This window comes from Drosophila innubila, assembly GCF_004354385.1.
Source record: "Drosophila innubila isolate TH190305 chromosome 3L unlocalized genomic scaffold, UK_Dinn_1.0 0_D_3L, whole genome shotgun sequence".
Taxonomy (NCBI): domain Eukaryota; kingdom Metazoa; phylum Arthropoda; class Insecta; order Diptera; family Drosophilidae; genus Drosophila; species Drosophila innubila.
In genome coordinates, this window is record NW_022995376.1 from 14730403 (window position 1) to 14750661 (window position 20259).

Here is a 20259-nt window from a genome sequence, read left to right on the forward strand (position 1 = left end):
TAATTCATTCGCCGTAATTTGGGTTTGAGATCTGGGTTTTTTTGACTATTTATTAACTGTTGATTGTTGACTGTTGGCTGGAGAAAGGAGCAAGAAGCAGGAGCAGAAACTCTGCGGGAGTAAGACATTGAAACTCGGTTGAACTGCTTCTTCTTGTGATTGTTGTTGTCATTACAGAAAGTAATTGAATTCTGCAGATGCAAGCAGTTCAAAGTCAATCGCATAAATATATGATTTTCCAATTAAATAAATTAAATAAATAACAAGAAACAAAATTAAAATAATAAAATAAATCTTACTTAAATTGAGATTGTTGCTAGTGCCTTAAAAATATAACTTAAATAACTTGTAAGTAAATAAAATTTATTGATAATAAAAAAAAGGTATTAAATTTTTAGCTCATATCTACCTTTAATAAATATATAATTATACTCAAATATTCGCAAAACAAGTATTGGGCTTAAGGAAATATATATTTATACTTAAGTCTGAATAGTTTTTGTGACTTGTAGATACTTGCATATCTATTATGTTAAAATTATATTTTCAAAACTAATTTATACTTGAATTTAGCATTAGGTAGCGGCCACTCATATTTTTTTTTTAGTAAAGTATACGTTTGATCTACCACTTCTTTTTACAATTTTAAAACTTTAATAATAATATAAAAATAGTATGTAAATCTGAGAAAATCTTTATAAAATAGGCGTCTAATCTCAACAAAATCTAGTTGTATTTTCTAAAAATTTGAAAATATATAAACGCTATAGCTCTTGTTTTCTATGTTACACAGAAAAAAATCTGGTGTTCGGGGATCAAATCAATTACATTTGGAGTCAGAAGTACGGTAATCCCGGATTATCTAAAATCATGTATGCAATACTTTGAATTTCTGTCAAATTTTTTTTTTAAATAGATCAAAAAATTAGGCTTCTTCTTACCATTTTCTCTGCTTATTGTCTTAATTTAACAACAAAATCCTGAATAAATAATTTAAAAACATACCTAAGTCAAGTATTTTAAACTTAAATATTTAAAAACATACCAAAGTCAAGAATTTTAAACTTAAATTTTAGAATGAATTTTTTTTCTGTGTATGGTATCTAAAGCTATTTAATTGGATCGCTTGCAATATTAAACGTTTGCATTTCTTAGCTTCAATTCGCATTTAAGGCCTGTAGATATATAGCGTGCCAATGCACAAAAGAGAGAGCGAGAGAGGGAGGGAGAGACTAGACTGCAATACCAATATAGTCATACAGTCATACCTCGGATTTACCAATGTCATACGGCTCCAAGCACATTCCAATAGCTCGCAACGAAGAGAGCGACGCATACAAATAAGTCAAGCCAATTGGGTGCGAGTCGAACTGAGAGAGGAGAGAGTACGAAAATACACCATACACCCACACACAAGAGAGCGTGTGCGTGTGATTGAGTGTGAGAGTAAAATTGAGAGCGCTGCATTTGCGCAAGTCGTAGGCGAACTAAAAAAAGAACTGAGAGAGCTCAAGTGGAACGACGAACGCTCCAAGGCACAAGGAGATCGCAGACAATTTACAGTTAGGCGAGAATAGCGAAGACGCGCGGTTCTGAGCACATTGAAACGGAAGAAAACGGAAGAAATTGAAAACAGAAAACAGAAACTAACAAGACTTCGATCGAAGTACAATAAGAAAAAGTTAGAAATTAATCACTGATCATTCGAACGATAAATTGAAAGATGATTAAGAGTGAAGAAGCTGTGAGTGATTTGAATAATCGTGCCATGAACGTTGATCAGTTGGGTGGCTTTGTGAGCTCCTCGCATTATCATCATCATCCGCATCATCCTCATCATCATTTATCGTCGCAGCATACACACCCTCTGCCACACACACACTCACACTCACACACACACACCCATACACATCCACATCCTCATTCGCATTTGTATCGTGCTGGAAATTTGCTGCCTGCTGGCAATTTCCAGTCCATGGGCGGTGATTCCCCCACGGATCTGGTGGATGAGAAGCCCAACATTAGCTACATGGATCGCAAGTACTATACCTCAGCGTTAGATGGCGCTGGCAATGTGACGCCCACAACAACCCAACATTATGGACTGAGTGCGATCCATAGCATGGGAACCCCGCCGGCATCGTCCAGTCCGATTCCCCCATATGGGGTGCTAATGACCACCCATTCGGCCGGCTCGATATCCCCCAATTCCAGTTCCAAGACGCCCACCGATCAGGAGATGTACGTCAGCTCGTCGGTTGGAAAGCCTTTGCAGCTGCAGCCGATGAATCATCAATATACCTCCACGATCAAGTACTGCTCCAACAATACCATTCTCAGTGCCAACGATTATCATCAGTTGACCATACACGAGGCAGATCAGCAGCAACAACATCAGCAGCAACAACAACAGCAGCAGCAACAACAACAACAGCAACAATCACAGCAGAATTCTCCAGGATCGGGCAGCTTTATGCCACGGATGTCCTCCTCGCCCACACAGGTCATATCGAATGCCCATAATCATGGCATGTCCGTCTTGAATTACTCCAGTGCGAGTTCCTCGCCAGCCAAGTCCTTAAATGGCTCAGAGACGACGCCAACAAATGCAACAACACATGAAGGTCAAAGCTGTCAGCAGTCCAAGTCAACGGGTTCCAATGGACAGGACAGCAGCACGCCGGATACCACCAAAAAGTCAGGGACTAGACGCCCTGAGAAGCCAGCCCTTAGCTATATCAATATGATCGGACATGCCATCAAGGAGTCGCCCACTGGCAAACTGACCCTAAGCGAGATCTACGCATATCTACAAAAGAGGTGGGTACACAATCTATTTAAAGTACACTCTATGAGATTGAAATCAGACTCAAGCGATTCAATCTCCAATTTTATTCAATTTCTCTGTGTCACTTGAGCTTTCGATCACTTGAGCTCCCAATACGAGTTGGAGTAGGAATAGTGCAGAGTATCCAGTTTCAGGGACCATATGTTGGGCTTTCAGTCTTTATATTATTTGAGTAACTCTAATATCAAAGATATAGGACCTAAGCCTATGTAAAGCTTTAAGGGCTTATAAAAAAAATACAAAAAATACAATAGATTCATTAAGCCTTAATGATTAAGGACCCATTAAAAATATATATTTGATTTGATCTATGTTTTTTAAGGGTATAATAAACTTGGGATATTTTTGTTTTACAGCAAATGATTTTTGAAAAAAATCTGATTTGAAAAAATTGAAAAAAATACGTGTTTTGCTTGAGCAATGACATCAGATAAATGAAATCATATTTGAAAATTACATTTCAATAAGTGTCATAAAGCGTTTCTTTCCTGAGGAGCTTAAAGACACTGACATAATATTTCGTGATTATTAATAATCCAAATATTTGGTGATTATCAAAAATCTAAATATTATGTCACTTTTTAATATATTCTAAGAAAAAAAAAAAAAAAAATTGAGTATAATAATAATTATTAATGAACATATTAAAGGAACATGTTGAATTTTGAATATTATTTATAAGCAGGGATCGTAACAGTTATAATTTTTAAAATACAAATTATGAAATAAAAATTATATGCTGACTTTTATAAAAAAGTTTAAAAATTCCTATTAATTTCAATTTTAATTATAGAAATTAAAAGTAATATTTATAAAAATCATAACTATTATTTGCAGTCCCTGTTTACAAGTAATTTTTTTCGACTAATGATAACTTTTCATATATTAAAAAAGTATGCTTGTCAAACTCAAAATAGATTATTCTTTACAAATTATATATAAACATGTTGAGTTTTAATTTTTTCATTCATTAGCCAGTGTTCAAAAATATAGAAATAAGGGATTTTAACCATCAAATTTGATCAACTAGCACTTAAACAAAAAAAAGATTATTCTTTTATTTGCGGGATAGATAAATAAATAAATTTCTTTTTATGAATTGTTAAGAAAATGTTAAAATTAGAATTTTTCTATTGTACACGCTAATTTTATAAAACATAGAAAATAAGTAAATTTTACCTTTCAATCTGTCAAACTAGACTCTCAGTTCTTATCGCTTAACGCATTCCCAAGCCTCGAATCAAAAGTCTTCGCGTTCTCAAGTGTCGATTGAGACCCATTACTGACATCGACACCACGTCAAATGGCAATGGACGAAAGCTACAGATACAGATACATGCATACACATACAGATACAGATACAAATCGAAATCGAAATTGGGGATTGGCAAATTGTGTCGGTTGTCATGTGATTTGTCGCTTGGCGTTTATTTACTTGCGTCCGATTTTATTTACTCAACAAAATATGATCGACTTTCCCCACCCCCCACATTTTCTCTGAAGACAAAGCCAAGAAGGCGCATCCTTTTGATTGCTCATATTTCTCAGCGCTTGGCACTTTATATGTTTGGATATATTGGCGATATTGGCGACAACCGCGACTGGGAACGAGACCAAATAAGAGAACTCAGTTTTAGTACGCTGGTGTGCCTTAATATCGTTTGTTTGTTGTTGCCAAGTCTGTGCAGCCGAAAAATTTTATAATTGAGTTTTGTGGCGACAATCAATTAGAATGAATGCAAATGAAGAGGGCAGAATGGTAGGGTATATGGGTAATTTAATATCTGACAAATAAATAAACTTGCATTAATTATTTTTAGGGAATAATACCGTAACCGTTACGTTAACCGATATTAACCGTTTCAACTGCATTTGTAAAAGTTATTTGCTGTTACCATTACATTTTTATTTTTAGTTATTTATTTATTCTTTTATTTTTTTTTTGATTTGATATGTCTGGTAAAAATATTTCATATTATAACAAAAATATTTGTAGAAATCTAAGTCTGGTTTGATTCTCATATGAAGAGATATGAATATGATATTAAAATATAAATTTTGCACAATATAGAATATAATGAATATTTCTAAATCATTAAAAATCTGGGTTTCTCAAGTAAATAAGCGATTTGTAATTTTTTTTTAATCTTTCTCCTAATATTTTCTTATTTTGTGGATTAAATATTTAAGAACATTTTTGACTTAAAAAACTGTTATTTTAGTAAGACTATAATATAATATATAACTTAATATCTGACTATCTAAAATGTGCTTGCAGCTATGAATTCTTTCGTGGACCTTACGTGGGCTGGAAGAATTCGGTACGTCACAATCTCAGCCTGAATGAGTGCTTCAAGAAGCTGCCCAAGGGAATGGGAGTGGGCAAACCGGGCAAAGGCAATTACTGGACTATCGATGAGAACTCGGCGCATCTGTTTGAGGATGAGGGCAGTCTGCGGCGTCGTCCTCGCGGCTATCGCTCCAAGATCAAGGTCAAAACGTATGCGGTGAATGCCAATGGCTTCTACAGTGGCAGCTATGGAGATGCGGGCATGGTGAGTTCTCTCTTAAATAAATAAAAATAATTTAACTGATTTTAACTTAATTTTACTTAGGATAATGCCAATTTCTATGCGGCACCAGCTTATGCCACTTATGATTATGGTGCATCCGCCAGCTCCGCTCCCAATGTCATTTCTTCAGCGGCTCAGGGCTTTGGGGATGCCTGGAATGTGCATGCGGCGCACAGTGGTGCACCGGCCATTGGAGTGGGCACCTTGCCACAGTACTCCAACATAACCTGCCTCACCACCGTGGGCAACAATCTGAATGGCTCGCTTACGCCACCCCTGGCTCATTCCGCCCTGGGCATGACTTCGACGGCGGGCTCCTCCAGTTCGCCGGTGACGGCGCTTCAAAGCGATTATGCGCCAGCCGCCAGTCTCGTGGCAGCGGGTTATTCCTATGCAACAAGTGGCAGCGGCTTGGATAACGGTAAGTGCGCCTGCAACTCGCGCCGCCTTGGGTGTTCGTGTCAATCAGAGCCAAGTAAATTCAATGACTGACTGACTGACTGAGTGTGTGTGCGTGTGTGTGATCTTGATCTCCGATTACCGCCGCATAGCAACACATGGCACTGTTTGTCCCTCTGTCGCTATATTTTATAGCTGACGCTGCCGACGTCGCGGCTCTGTGTGATTTTTAACACCAGATCATAAAAAAATACGCATTTTAATCGAGTTTCTTGTTCTTGTTGTTGTTCTTGTTTCTATCAGGTCTGCGCTCCATGTCGCTGCAGCAGCTGCCCGCTCTGTCCTCCATTCAGACGGTACACTCGCAATCCCAGTCACACCATAATAATAACAATAACAACAACAATAATCATCATCATCATCATCCCCATCATCATCATCATCATGGAACCATGACGCCGCCGCCATCACAATCGGGAAATCAGGCGATCGATCGTTCGCCCGTCGATTTGAAACCGGTTTACCTGCCACCGATAACTCCGCCCCCGACATCGGTCAATGGCGGCTACTATGAGACAATTAAATATTCAAATTAACCCTTAGCATTATCACAATTATATTATTAATTCAATATGTATGAGTTATTTGGCATTATTACCTCAAAGGATAATCAATTTTAATGTTAGTTCCTAAGTAGTTGCCAAATTTGATCACATTAGTTGCTTAGTGCGTAAACAAACAAGTTATTATCAAATAAATATCATTTAATTAGCAAGTATTTGAAAAACAAACAGTAAAGCATTAATCTTAATAAAATGTTTAATGCTATCAATATTATTGAGTTCTCCAAAAATATTTCTATGATAATAAAAATATTATAAAGATTTCAGAATTCAGACTTTCAACTTGTTATTTGAACTAAGCCATACAGAATGTGTTTTAGAAGAACGTGGAGAGATTAGCGGATTTGTTTAAAAAAGTTTAAATACATTTAACTGTCGCAAATGATCCATGTTTCACTATAGAGTCAATTCATAGAACGAATCATAATCAAAAAAGATATTTTGCATGAAAATACAAATTTAATCAATTCCGGATTGATTTCTAGCAAAACAAACTCAAAGAGACTTTTACAAACGTTCATCCTCATAGCGGTAGTGAAGACTGTTTAACGTTTTTCTACAATGCAATAGCCTATTTGTTAAAATAATTCCTAGCTCAAATTAATATGTCTGTCAATTTAGTACTGTGTATCTCATAGTTAAGCGCTCGAATATAGTGTTTTTATTTTTTTTAAATAGTATTATTTCTTTTAATTAATTTTTTTTTATTATTTTTAAATTAAAAAAATAAATATTTAAATGTTTCATATCAAGTATTCGTGCAGCCAACTTCAAGTGCGTTCAAAACGGCGTAGAGTGAAGTTGGCTGCGATGATGCAAAGCAGTAAACATTACAAAGCAGTGAACTAGTTTCAACAACACTGCTTTAATAATCCATACAATGCAGTGAAATGTTTGAATTTACACTGCTTCCGATGAATTGGTAAGCAGTAAACGGAGAGGAAACTGCTTGGTGCGATGAATTAAGAAGCAGTCCAGTGCTTGGTAAGCAGGGAACGTAAATTTACAAGCAAGCAGCATACACGTGTAGCTGTGTAATAAGCAGTGCACTTATTGCGCACAATTTAAATGAAATTAAATAAAATTTTAATTTAACAATAAGGGTGCAATTAAACAAGTTCATTATAATTAAATAATAAATAAATTATAAATAAGAAATAAATTCTAAATGATAAATAAAAATACTTATGAAAATCCTCAGAGCTCTCTCTCCCTTCCTTAAAATCCGCACTTTTCCGATACCTATCGTTAAATCCCTAACCTTACTAATACTTATAACTTGTTATATTACATTAAACTATTCTAACATTCATACAATTACTAATAACAACACTAATCTTTATTGATCTGATTGGGTCTTTCTGGGTTTTCCCCAATCCTTGCAACAAATGTTGGATCATTTATAATTTTTGCTTACCCCAGATCTAACTTAAATTTTTTTTCCTTACAGCTCATAATTTATATTTAATTTTATTTGTATTTGTAATCTTTAACTTAATTTTTATGCTTGGTAATTTTTGTTTTCTTTGCCGACTGCTTTTAGTCTTGCATAACTAAATAAATAAAAATAAAATAAAATAATATCTAGAAATTGGTTGTTGCCTGCACAAAAAAATGTTCTTTATTTTCTATTGTACTTTTCTGGACAAATTAAGATAAAACATAATAAAAGTTTAACGTCTGTTTAGTGATTTAGTTTTAATTTAGCTTTTCCAAATTTATACCAGTTCTTCATTTGTTACCCAATACTTTTAGTCTAATAAAGCCGATAATTGACACAAATAGACACACAAACTGACAGCTAACCAGATCAAAGGATAACAGCCATTGTCTCAGAGAGTAAGGAAATACATCTAATTTAAGGCACAAGCCCAAAGCATTGTCGAACAGACCAACAATCCAATTATTCAGTTAATTGTCTCACCTTTATGAGCAAATTAAAATCTCATACAGAGTCAAATGGAACACTGAGCGAATCCTGAAGAAACCCAAGCGAACCCAAATGTCCTTTGACCATTGAGCATTGTTCGACCCAAAGAAAAGTAAAAGAAATCGCATCAAGAAGTCGTCGCCATTGATAATTATCAGCAGCAGCGACTAAAGGGACGAAAGGACGAAGGGATGAGGATGAGGTTGAATATCTGGACAAGGCAGACTTCAAGCTTAGTAAAATCGTAATATAAACAGAGAAACGGCAGTCGAGGTAACTTTTGAGTGAAAAAATTGTACAGTCAAAGGATAATCGGGATTAAATCTTCTTGAAAAGTTAATGTTTACACACGCACCTACCGTTGGCGATGCGCCGATGACAACAACAACAACAACGACAACCACAGAGGTAGCAGCAGGAAAAAAAAGATGCAAAAATTATGAAAATATTGTCACAAGTGCACGAGGACGAGGACGAGGCAGGAACAGTGGCAGCAACTGTGGCAGTTGCAGGACAATTGCAGGCGGCAATCAAAACATGCAATTGTCCTTTTCGTTCCGTTCCGTTGCGAATCGAATCTAGCCGAGTCGAGCCGAGCCGAGAGCTGAAGCCGACTCAGCATAAGAGGATTTGTGCGTCAAGTAAACACACGAACAGGACCAACAGAACCAACAGAACCAACAGAACTCTACCAACCAAAAACGAACATGGCCAAAATGTGGAAACCCAAAACCCAAATCGAAGATGCCACAGCAGCAACAACAGTAACAACAACAACACCAACACCAGCCTGCATAAATAAATAAATAAAATGATTTGAACATTTTATTTTTGCCAAAAAATAAACGAGAATTCAGCAGTTTTCTTTGCGTTAAAATAAACAATTTTTTTTTTTTAAATGTACGAGTATTATTTATTTTAAATTTATGTGAAATTAAAAACGTTTTTCGCAAGGATTTTCCCATTCATTTCAAATTGCAGAAATTGTTTTTATAGGCGCGCATAGCAAATTGCCAGGTTTCCCAAACTCAAATCAAAGGAAACAATGAAATGGTAGTATGTATATATATATGTTACTATATAGAAAGGCTACTCACATACTATATTATATGTATTCATAGATATTTCTATGGCGAATTTCACTTTACATGCGAATCGTTTATAGACAAAGTCTCGAGTATGTCGCGCGTATTTCCCCATATAAATAAACAAAAGTCTTGTTGGAATAACATGGCAAGGAATATTTATAAAATAAACATTAGACCAGCACAGCAGCAACAGCAACCAAGCAGCGAACAACAACGAACAACGAACAACCAACCAACAACAACAACATGAGCAACATCAACGAGACAAGTTTAAGTTTTTTGAATGAAATGAAATACTTGAAGAGACGAAAGAAGAAGAAGCAGAGAAGCTGTTTTATGAATGAATTAAAGTGTTTAGGCCAAGTGGACTGAGACAGGTATAAATATATTCCAAAGAGTTGTGAATGAATGCAATCAACGGGTATATTATTAATAAGCAAGTTTTAGGCTTCAAGATCTATTGCAACCACAGAAAAAACTGCAACTTTGCGAAGGAAACTAGAGGATTTGTATTGAATTATTTACACACACTTATTTCCTCTGCTGGAAAAATAATGTATCTACCAGAAAAGTAGTTTCCTGAAAAAGAACACTTTTATAGGTAATAAAGGTTATGCGAGTGTTATATAAAATTTATTAAAAATTTTAATTGCGAGCATACATAAGTATGTATATATTTAATAATAAATTTAATTTAATAATTTTTTAATATTCCCAGACTTTTATACTTTTTAATTTTTAATTTTTTTTTTAGTTTCAGTTTTAATTTTAAATTTAAATATCTTACACGTTTATACCTTTACATTTTTCATTTCTTTTTTTATCATTTCGGTTTTAATTTTAGATTTGAATTTTTTGTAAGTTAGTCAACAGTTCTTACCTTACTTTTACCTTTACATTTTTAATTAATTTTTTTTATAATTTTAGTTTAATTTTAGATTTGAATTTTTCCCAATTTTATTATAAGTTTAGTCAACTCTTCTTTGTTGACACTCAATAAATAAATAGATAAATAAATAATATTTTTGGACAGTTTATTTACTTTTTAAGTATAACCGAATCTTTAGATATTTTTATTTAGATTTTTAAAATGTTGTTTAAATTTTGAAGAAATTTACAGCCAAATTAATTTTTTAAATTTAATATATGACAACATTAATTCTTTAGACTGTTAATGATGATGACAATAAATAATTAAATAAACAATATAAATAAATATAAAATTCAGACAAAAAGTTAATTTTTTTTCAAGTGGCAGCTACAACTTTTCAATTAATTTTTTATAAATTAAATGTAATTTAAAGGAATTCTTCAATACATAATACATAATTTAATAAAATGTTATATATAAGAAAATAATTTAAATGATTTACAAAAATACTGTAAATCTTTAATTGGTTTCCGGGAAACTCGGAAGCAACTCAGGCAACCAAACATAATTTGAGCAAAAAGTCCACACCTTAACGCTTCTGTATTAGCCATTTCCTACAGTCCATGTTGGCTAGAAACACCCACAACCAGCGGGTCACTTCTGGGCCATAAAAACTGTAAAACCGCAAATAAGCCACAAAACGACAGGACACGCGCGGCATAAGCAAATCACCCAGAAACCATCATCTTCATCTTCATCATAATCATCATTATCAAGACATCAGTAACCAATGGGTAATGGGGAAAACCAAGCACATGAAGTAAGAAAGAGCACGAGACCAGAAGGAAACAGCAGTCGACATCGATGTCCAGTAGCTGGCCAGGTATTTTAGCCAACTAAGCCTTAAGACCAGGCACCAGGGAAATACCCAATCGTTTCCTGTCGCTTTCATTAAGAATTCCCGCGGCGCGTATTAAAGTCTAAACATGCCAACCCCGCATCCAAAAAGTTTTCCCCTGCCGATCAAGCCATCCTTAAGTATTGATGATTAGCATCCGGTGGCCAGGAATTGAGAGTCCTCAGAGTCCTCAGGTAGGCGAGGACTTAGCGCCGCCAACACCAATGAAGACAACGAAGACAACGTGATGACATGAATTTCCGCTGCTTATGGCCTAAGACCGGAAGATTTTCGCCATGATTATGATTGCGATTATTATGATTAAAACTAATGGCGGAAATTTCCCATCTGTTTGCACTGAGAGCAACCCCTTCAACCGCAACCGCAACCGCAGCCACAACCACATCCACATTAAATTTCCAAGAACAACACAAACCAAAAATTGTGTCTACAACTAATCTGCTAAATTGGCTATGCAAAAAAGAACGAACTATGGCATAATGAGAGCTCGAACCATATACAAATCATAAATTTTAATGAGTTGCCAATATCGAGCGTATCCACCCAAACCACCCAATTATCTATCCACCCCCCAAAGCACACTTCAGCTCCAGTGTCCACCCTTAAACATAAAAGCCAACAACACAATCACACTCAAGGTAGCGTTGCCTCGTTGTTTGCACTGCAGTGTGCAAGCAGTGCAATGCATGCGCCATTGCTGCGCTCTTGCTCTCTCTCACTCTGCGCTGCTTGGCTCTGGGCTCTGTGTGCAGTGCAGAGAGACCACGCCCACCAATCGCTGCGCAATCGTCTCTGCATGTTGCTGTAGGTGAGCTCGTCGTCGGCTGCTGTGAGTGTGTGCGTGTGTCTACGCTTTATTGGCCCAGCACTCTGCCAGCAGCGACGCTGCGTCGCCGCATGCATATTCATAAGAGAGCAGCGAGCAGAGCAGCAAGCAGAGCAGCAACAGCAGCAGCATTGTGTGTGTGTGTTAGTTTGCGTGTGTGCGTGTGTGTGTGTGTGTGCGTGCGCATATTTCGCCTTATCAGCATTTTTAGCAGTGCGCGTTTTCAAGCGAAAGATATTTTTCAATTTCTTTCTTTTTTTTGCTAGAAATGCTATTATTGTTGCAGCTTAAATCCTGTTTCTCCGTCTCTGTGTGCATGTGTGCGTGTGTATGTGTGTGTGAGGCTCAAGTGCCGTTAACTGTCTGATTAGGGCACTCCTTGCACTCAGCGCTTTAAAATAAATATTATTCTTAGATTACTTCAAGTAAAAATACTAAAATCTGTCCGAAAAAAGGAAATAAATTGCTAAAAATTTAATAGGCAATGAGTTGCCATATGTTTCGCCTTCTGTCCGTCTCACTGTCTCACCGTCTGAATGCACGCCCCTCACTGCTTAGCCGACATGTGTTGCAAATTGCCCTCTAGACTTCTAACATCAGTCTAGCCATAATTCCCCCTTGGCGAGGGGAGTTCGTAGGCTTCACATCGCAACACATCAAATGTCGCGACACCAGCTCAAACATTGCTTTGTTTTTGTTGTTGTTGTTGTTGTCAACTGCGGTGTCAACGTTCTGTACACTGACTCAAATTGAGCGTGCAAAATGGAGAGAGAGAGAGGGGCGCCCCAACTTGATTATACCACACAAATATGTACTTTTTTTATAATTTCTTTCTCAAATTAATATGTTTCATATGCTAATAGCGTGACCAGAAAGCTTATTGCGCAATCGCCATTTTTTTTAAATTTATATCATTAAAGTTCATTCAACTTTTTAAACAGAAGGTCTACAGAGAAAAACATCTGGGATTCCGGCATTAAATCAATCCAATGCGGTGTCAAAATAACTCTAGTCCCAGATTTTCTTACATTTCTCTATAACTAATCTATTCAATTTTCTCTGTAATACTTTGACTATCAGGGTTCTGTTCTTTAATGAAATATTTGAGACCCCTTTGACATTTTTAATGCTGAGTCTTTGCAATTTCATCCGCATATTATTTTAATTTAATAATAATATCTTAAATAATTACCTAAAAATAAGTGCCAAAATTTTAAATTTTAGAATGATTTGAATGATATTTAAAGGATGTTTGGATTTGCTAAGACCTATATATTTCTACAAATTTATTTCTATATATATTTCCCCTATTTCTGCTGTTCAAAAATATAGAAAACAATAGACAAATTGTCATTGAAACTAAAAGGCAACTCAGCACTTTATCCTGACTAAGAAGATATATGTTTATTTTAACAGGACAATAATACGATCTAAATAGGATAAGCAAGAGATGAAACTTGAAGTTAAAATGGCTGTAATTTGAAAATTTAATAAAATGTATTGTCTTTAATTTAAACTGTCTATCTTAAATATCTTAATTAATTTCGATTCGCGTTCTTTTGAAATACACACAAGAATTCATGAGAAATCTTATCTAATCCTTCTTAATTTTAAATATTCGGAATATAAACAAAAAGTCATTTTTTTCAGTTTTCTAATTGCAATGGAACTGCAACATTCATTAAAATCGTAATCAAATTCAATGCTTGATCTGTAATTAAATTGCTTTTATGATTGTTAATCAATAAATGGGCTGATTTTTAATTGTCAATTCAAGTATAACTGAGATATTTCTAAATAAATGCTTAATTCACCTTCACTTCTATTTAGAGATTGATTAAACTTTCACTGCAGTTGGGAAATTGTGTTGGGGACAGAGAGATTAAAACAATATTTTCATAGGTCAAATGACAGACAAAGCGGAGTGGGGGTAGATATGGCCGGGCTGAGATACGAGCTCGAGATACATGAGACTAAGTATCTGAGACTGGGAATTGAGACGGGGGCTCAGATTGGGACAGACGGGCGAGGCAACTACTCAAAAAATAACATGAACTGTGCAAAATGCAGAGGCAGACAAAGTTACACACACACACACACACATATATATATATATATATATACACAATCAGAAAGACGAAAATTTGTAAAATCAGCAGCGACGAAAATGAAGGCGAAATGCGGAGCAGGAGAAATAAAAAGCAAAGCAGACGATAGAAAATGTGATGCTTCACATTCAGCCTCATTCGAATTTCAAATGCAGCCAAAGGACTTTCGAACAGGATAACGGGACACAGAGCTGGACGCAGGACTGAGCTGGGTTCGAACCTGGCAGTCAAAGTCGGAGACGAAGCCGCAATCGGAGCTGGACATGAGCACATGAGATGTACGCAAGTGAAACACTTCACTTCATGTCCTTGTGTCCTCCTTGTGTCCGTCATTCAGCTCGCATGCGAAAAATTATGTTAAAACAATAAAAATATTTGTCAAAATAATGCGATTGCGCTAATAGAGCCAAATATTATTCTTGTATCAATTATCCAGGCTATCGAAATACTTCCAGACAAACAGAGAGACAGAGAGAGAGAGAAAGAGAGAGAGAGAGAAAGAGAGAGAGAGAGAGAGAGAGAGAGAGGGAAAGAATGTAATAGAAGCACAATAATATCGTTTTCTATGCGTGTTTTTTTAAACAGTTGCCCATTTATTGAATGCAAATAAAATTAATTATACTTTTAAATTATCAAAATAAATGCAAGTGTTTCCACACACACATGTACACACACTGACACGCACACACACACACACCCACTCAAACATTGAGTCAGTCTGAACACACACACACACACACTTGCCCAAATAAACATATAAAATTTACTTTAAAGCTGACAAAGTCAATAAATATTGTTGTACGAAAAAATATTGTTTCAATAAGCAAAAACAAAAAAAAAATTTCAAAAACGAAGTCTGCAAAAAATCGCTTGGGCTCATAACAAAAACAACAACAACAACAGGAGAACAATCGAAAGAGATGTGAAAAAAAACGTGAGAACATATGAGAAAAAACAGCGAATTGGGAATGTATAAAGAAAGGCTCTTGTTGTTCCTACCGCGAGAAAGAGAGAGAGAGATGAATAAAAACAACCACAATAACAGCAACAACAACAACAACGATCAACTTTACGATTCCCAGTATGTGTGGGCGAATTAAGACCGAGAATTTACACAATATCAAAATGCTTCTTATAATTTAAGTAATTTTTAAATTTAAACTGCGCTTTTATAATCGAAAGTTGAGCTAAAATCTGGGTTAAGTACTGATTTTTTTTTGCAGCCTTCGTTTTTATAGTACACAATTTAAGCTCCACTTTTAACAGATTCTTAAGACGTTGCTAAAGAGGTATTTATAAGAAAATAGAGTCTTTATTTTTAAATCTTAAAAAATCAACTTTCTTCGCTCTGTTTAAACTCATTTCTTTAACCATACTGTAATTGAGATTTGTTTATTCTGGAAAGCGACATATTGTAAAAATTATATTTTTTTAGGAACTAATATACTTCTAATATTGTCTAAAATATTTCACTTGGAAAGGATTTTTTTTGGCAATTAATGCAAGAAAAAAATCTTTTAGTAATGAATATTGTATTTTTAATGTTCTTTATTTGATCTGCTTTAAAGTTATAATGAAAGATTTATGTAAAATTTAAGATCGATTTCAGAAAATTACTTTCCTTGTGTAGGTAATAATAATATTATACATAAAATTTCTTTAAATTTAAAATACTATTGTAATTTTAGAAAAAAAAAGGTTTTTTTTTAAACTAATTTATAGCTTAACTAAGTTTTACATAATTAATGTAGGTAATTATACACAGAAAAAAAATCCGAACTCCGGGCTGACATCCATCCAATGCGGTGTCAGAAGTACGGTAATCTCGGATTCTCATAAAACAAGTATGAAATACTTAAATCAAGCCCGATTTTTCTTAACAATATTTTCAATTTTACGGTTGTGTAATACTTGTTTTCAGTTAGATCAAATAATTTAGTCTTCTTTGACTTTTTTAATGTCGGTTTATTAATATTGTTGCTATTTTATCTACGTTTTATCTTAATTTAGGAATTATATCAAGTTTTTTAAGCTTGATTATTAGAATGAATTTTTATTTCTGTGTAAAGACATAAAGGCATAGAAAGTCATGATGTTGTTTAGAAAAAAATAATAATAAATTATATTAGTTTTCCACATTTAATTTAGTATAGTGCAAGGACGTCTAAAGTCACAATAATGTTAATAACTTATATTCCCAGCCACAGAATTCCCTATCTTCTGCTTTATTATATAGTTAATGAACGCTTTCAATCTACGAGTGTAAATGAAGAAATGCTTTTACCCATTCCCATTCCCATTCCCATTCCCATGGCCACTTTCACGTATTGTCGCACAGCTGTGAGTTGAAATCGAAAAAGAAATAGAAAACGGAGAGAAGAAGAGAAGAAAAACTTGTGGCCATTAATTTATGCTGAAACCAGATACCAGATACGAAAAGCTAAAGCCAAAGATAAAGCCACCCACCAACTGAGCCCGCAACTTGTCTGCACTCCCAGGTGCTGTGACGCTACCTATCCCGCTTTTGCATGCCGTTCAATGTGCGAGTGCGAGCGAGAGAGAGAGAGCGCTGCATTGGCTAGGCCGCATTTTAAGCATTAGTTTGAACAACATAAACAGACAGACAGCAACGAAACTGACAACGAGTAGCAACTGAAGGTTCAACTATTTTCACATTCACACACACACACACACATTGGCAGGGGAAGAGAGAGAGAGAGTGCCACTTTACAGGGCGCAAAGGCGGTCTTATGCCTGAAAATCATGAATGGCGGCCACCTCGTCTGCTCTCAGATACTGTATCTGTATCTGTGTCGACATTTGTATCTGTGTGTGTGTGTGTGCACACATAGCTGTAGGTCTTCACTTACTGACTGCAGCAAACAGAACGTGCTGCCGTCGGTGGTTGGTCACAGATACAGATACAGCTACAGCTACAGATACATTTGCACAATCGCTGTCGCTGTCGCTGCTGACGCTGACGCTGGCTTTGCTGTCGCTGGCGCTGTCGCTGTCGCTGCCGAGATTCGTTTGGCGTCGCAGTGAATCGAGCTGTATGTTATTTCAGTTACACAGATTCAGTATCAGACGTGTTACTATCCCGAACGGTTCTTTGCCGCTGCGTGTCTCTGCACGTTGCGTTGTTGTGCTAGACACAGATACAGATACACATACAGATACATTTGCAGCTACAACTTGTTTAAGCAAATATTATTTGAACAAATAATAAACGCGACGAGAGCAAAAAAATAAGAAAAATAAGAAAAACTTCTGTGAAGTGTGCAAAAAAGATAAAGAGAGATAAAGATAAACAGCAGCAAGCAAACAAAAAAAAAAGGAAGATTCTTGTGTCTGAACAGTGTTCAGTGGCGGCTCAGTCCGCAACTTAAATTGAATAAACCTTTAAAGTGAACTCTGATCAGTGAACTCTGATCTGCGATCTCGAATCTAAGATATATATTCAGCTATAATGCACACGTTGTTCAGTGATCAGAACTCGTTCTCGCGGCATTATGCACAAACCGCCGCCGGTTATACATCCGCATCGGCGGTGGCAGCCGCCAGCAGCGCCTCGGCGGCGGCAGCGGCACATTACGCATACGACCAGTATTCGAGGTATCCGTATTCGGCGAGTGCCTACGGATTGGGTGCACCGCATCAGAACAAGGAGATTGTGAAGCCGCCGTACTCGTATATTGCACTCATCGCAATGGCCATACAGAATGCATCCGATAAGAAGGTCACTCTCAATGGCATCTATCAGTATATTATGGAGAGATTCCCGTACTATCGGGATAATAAGCAGGGCTGGCAGAACTCGATACGTCACAATCTGAGTCTCAATGAGTGCTTCGTCAAGGTGGCCAGGGATGACAAGAAGCCCGGCAAGGGTTCCTACTGGACACTGGATCCGGACTCGTACAACATGTTCGATAATGGTTCGTTTCTGCGGCGACGACGACGCTTCAAGAAGAAGGACGTGATGCGGGAGAAGGAGGAGGCGATCAAGCGTCAGGCCATGATGAACGAGAAGCTGGCCGAGATGAAGCCGCTCAAGCTGATGACCAATGGCATTCTGGAGGCCAAGCACATGGCGCACTTCAAGAAGGAGCCACTAATGGATCTGGGCTGTCTCAGCGGCAAGGATGTCTCCCATGCGGCGATGCTCAACTCCTGTCACGACAGTCTGGCGCAAATGAATCATTTGACGGGTGGCGTGGAGCATGCGGGATTCACTGTGGATTCCCTCATGAATGTCTACAATCCGCGCATTCATCACAGCGCCTATCCGTATCATTTGAACGATGACAATCTGACGGTGGCCAGCAGTCAGATGCATCATGCCCATGCCCATCATGCCGCCGCCGCCCATCATGCCCAGCAGCTGCGTCATGTCGCCCACGTCTCGCATCCGTCGCATTCGTCGCATCCGCTGACGCCCGGCAATGGCAGCGGTGTCCAATCCTCGGGCGCCTCACCCACCACGATCTCAACGCCCCATGGACCCGCCCACGGGGGCTGGTACACCCCCGAGACGCCGCCCTCCGAGCCCATCACAAATGGAGGCGGCGCATCCGGTCAAAGCGGCACGCCTACGCATACCAGCAACAACAACAACAACAGCATGCACAACAACAACAACAACAACAATAATAATAATAACAATAATAATAATAACAATAATAATAATGCTGCCATCTCCGCCTCGGTTCTGAGCAGCAGTCCCAGCTCCGCTTTGGGTTTCCGCGACATGATCTTCGAGCAGAATCAATCCTGTCAACTGGACACGGGCAGTCCGACGGGCAGCATTCAATCCGCCAGTCCGCCGGCCTCTGCCAGCGTCGCAGCCGCGTCCGCCGCAGCAGCAGCGGCGGTGATCAACAGTCATCATCATCATCATCATCATGTATCGCATCTCAGCGGGAATCTGGGCCAACTTGGCCAGCTGAGCAATCTCAGTCATTATCGGCCGCATGTTGGCCATTATCAGGAATATGGCATTAAGTATGGCGTCTAAATGGGCGTCTAAATGGGCGTGTGGGCGTGGCAGCTGTGCTCTCTTGTATATTCGTGTAAATATATTTTCAAGCATGACTCACAGCAACAACAAAGCAGCAGAAAAGTATCTCAATGTCAACGAATTTATTATTGTTTTTTATTTTTTGTTTTTTGTCTTCTAAAAAACCACACAAAAATGATGGCGTATTTAGTTGTTAATTTTATTTGATACATCTAATAAATAGCATATATATATATACATAAATGTAACTACAATTAACTACTTATTAATAATTGTTATCACTTTAGGACGTAGTTATGTCTGGTATGCAATTTGTGATGAGTTTTTGCTACGCGAACAGTTTTCATTTAATCGTAGCCACTTTTTCAACAGAAACTAAACAAATGAAAATTAAAAATATATATATTTAACAACATATTACAATAGTGAATCGCTTAGTAATATTATAATTAACTAGCCTAGCCTACGTAAGCAATAATAAATTATAAATACTTATAATAATATTATCAAATTAGCGTACACTACAAATACAAACACAACTATGAACAAAAAACTGTATTAAAAGAATATGTTAAAATATCAAAAAAAAAAAAAAACAAATTACTGAGAGTTTTATTTGTTTTTACTGCAGAACTAAAGTTGCACTTCCACTTGGCATTACTTAAAAACAGACTTTCAGATGAAATCGATATCGTACGCAAATTCCGCTGATAAATAATATCGCAACATATCAAATAACCATCATTGGAGTGGCAGGAATATAAGACGAAGAAGAAGAAGCTCTTTATGTGCTCAATGAATGAGTCAGGATTGCACTGGACGCAGAAATATGACAATGGAATATCAACTGTACATTTTAAACAGCACTTTAATCATATTGCACGTGTTTTCCTATTGCTCCGACAGCTTATTACTGTTTAATTGTGGTCGAAAGTCCAAATAGCATTGAATTCGTTTCTCTATTGCCGGTTTTTAGAACTAATTAGCAGATTTTTATCAGTCCACTTATTAAAGTTATCTACAATTTTTGTAGGCTAGAGATTTTTAAAAATTT

General features: G+C 36.7%; 2 protein-coding genes across 2 annotated transcripts; both read left to right on the forward strand.

Annotated features, from left to right (window-relative positions):
• Positions 1-1564: 1564 nt before the first annotated feature.
• Positions 1565-6606, forward strand: LOC117787375 (forkhead box protein biniou). Its single transcript, XM_034625884.1, has 4 exons — positions 1565-2820; positions 5127-5403; positions 5464-5842; positions 6124-6606. The coding sequence occupies exons 1-4, from the start codon at positions 1724-1726 to the stop codon at positions 6414-6416; spliced, it is 2046 nt and encodes a 681-aa protein (XP_034481775.1). The 5' UTR covers positions 1565-1723; the 3' UTR covers positions 6417-6606.
• A 10945-nt stretch (positions 6607-17551) lies between these two features.
• LOC117787870 (fork head domain-containing protein crocodile) lies at positions 17552-19589 on the forward strand. Its single transcript, XM_034626493.1, has one exon. It carries the CDS (start codon positions 17655-17657, stop codon positions 19200-19202), a length of 1548 nt encoding a protein of 515 aa, XP_034482384.1. The 5' UTR covers positions 17552-17654; the 3' UTR covers positions 19203-19589.
• The last annotated feature ends 670 nt before the right edge of the window (positions 19590-20259 follow it).

Bases quoted from the DNA above. Each gene is read 5' to 3' on its own strand.
- LOC117787375 (XM_034625884.1), top strand. From the start codon at position 1,724: ATGATTAAGAGTGAAGAAGCTGTGAGTGATTTGAATAATCGTGCCATG. The intron at 2,821-5,126 runs GTGGGTACACAA...ATGTGCTTGCAG, and splicing joins TACGCATATCTACAAAAGAG to CTATGAATTCTTTCGTGGAC. The intron at 5,843-6,123 runs GTAAGTGCGCCT...TGTTTCTATCAG, and splicing joins TGGCAGCGGCTTGGATAACG to GTCTGCGCTCCATGTCGCTG.
- LOC117787870 (XM_034626493.1), top strand. From the start codon at position 17,655: ATGCACACGTTGTTCAGTGATCAGAACTCGTTCTCGCGGCATTATGCA.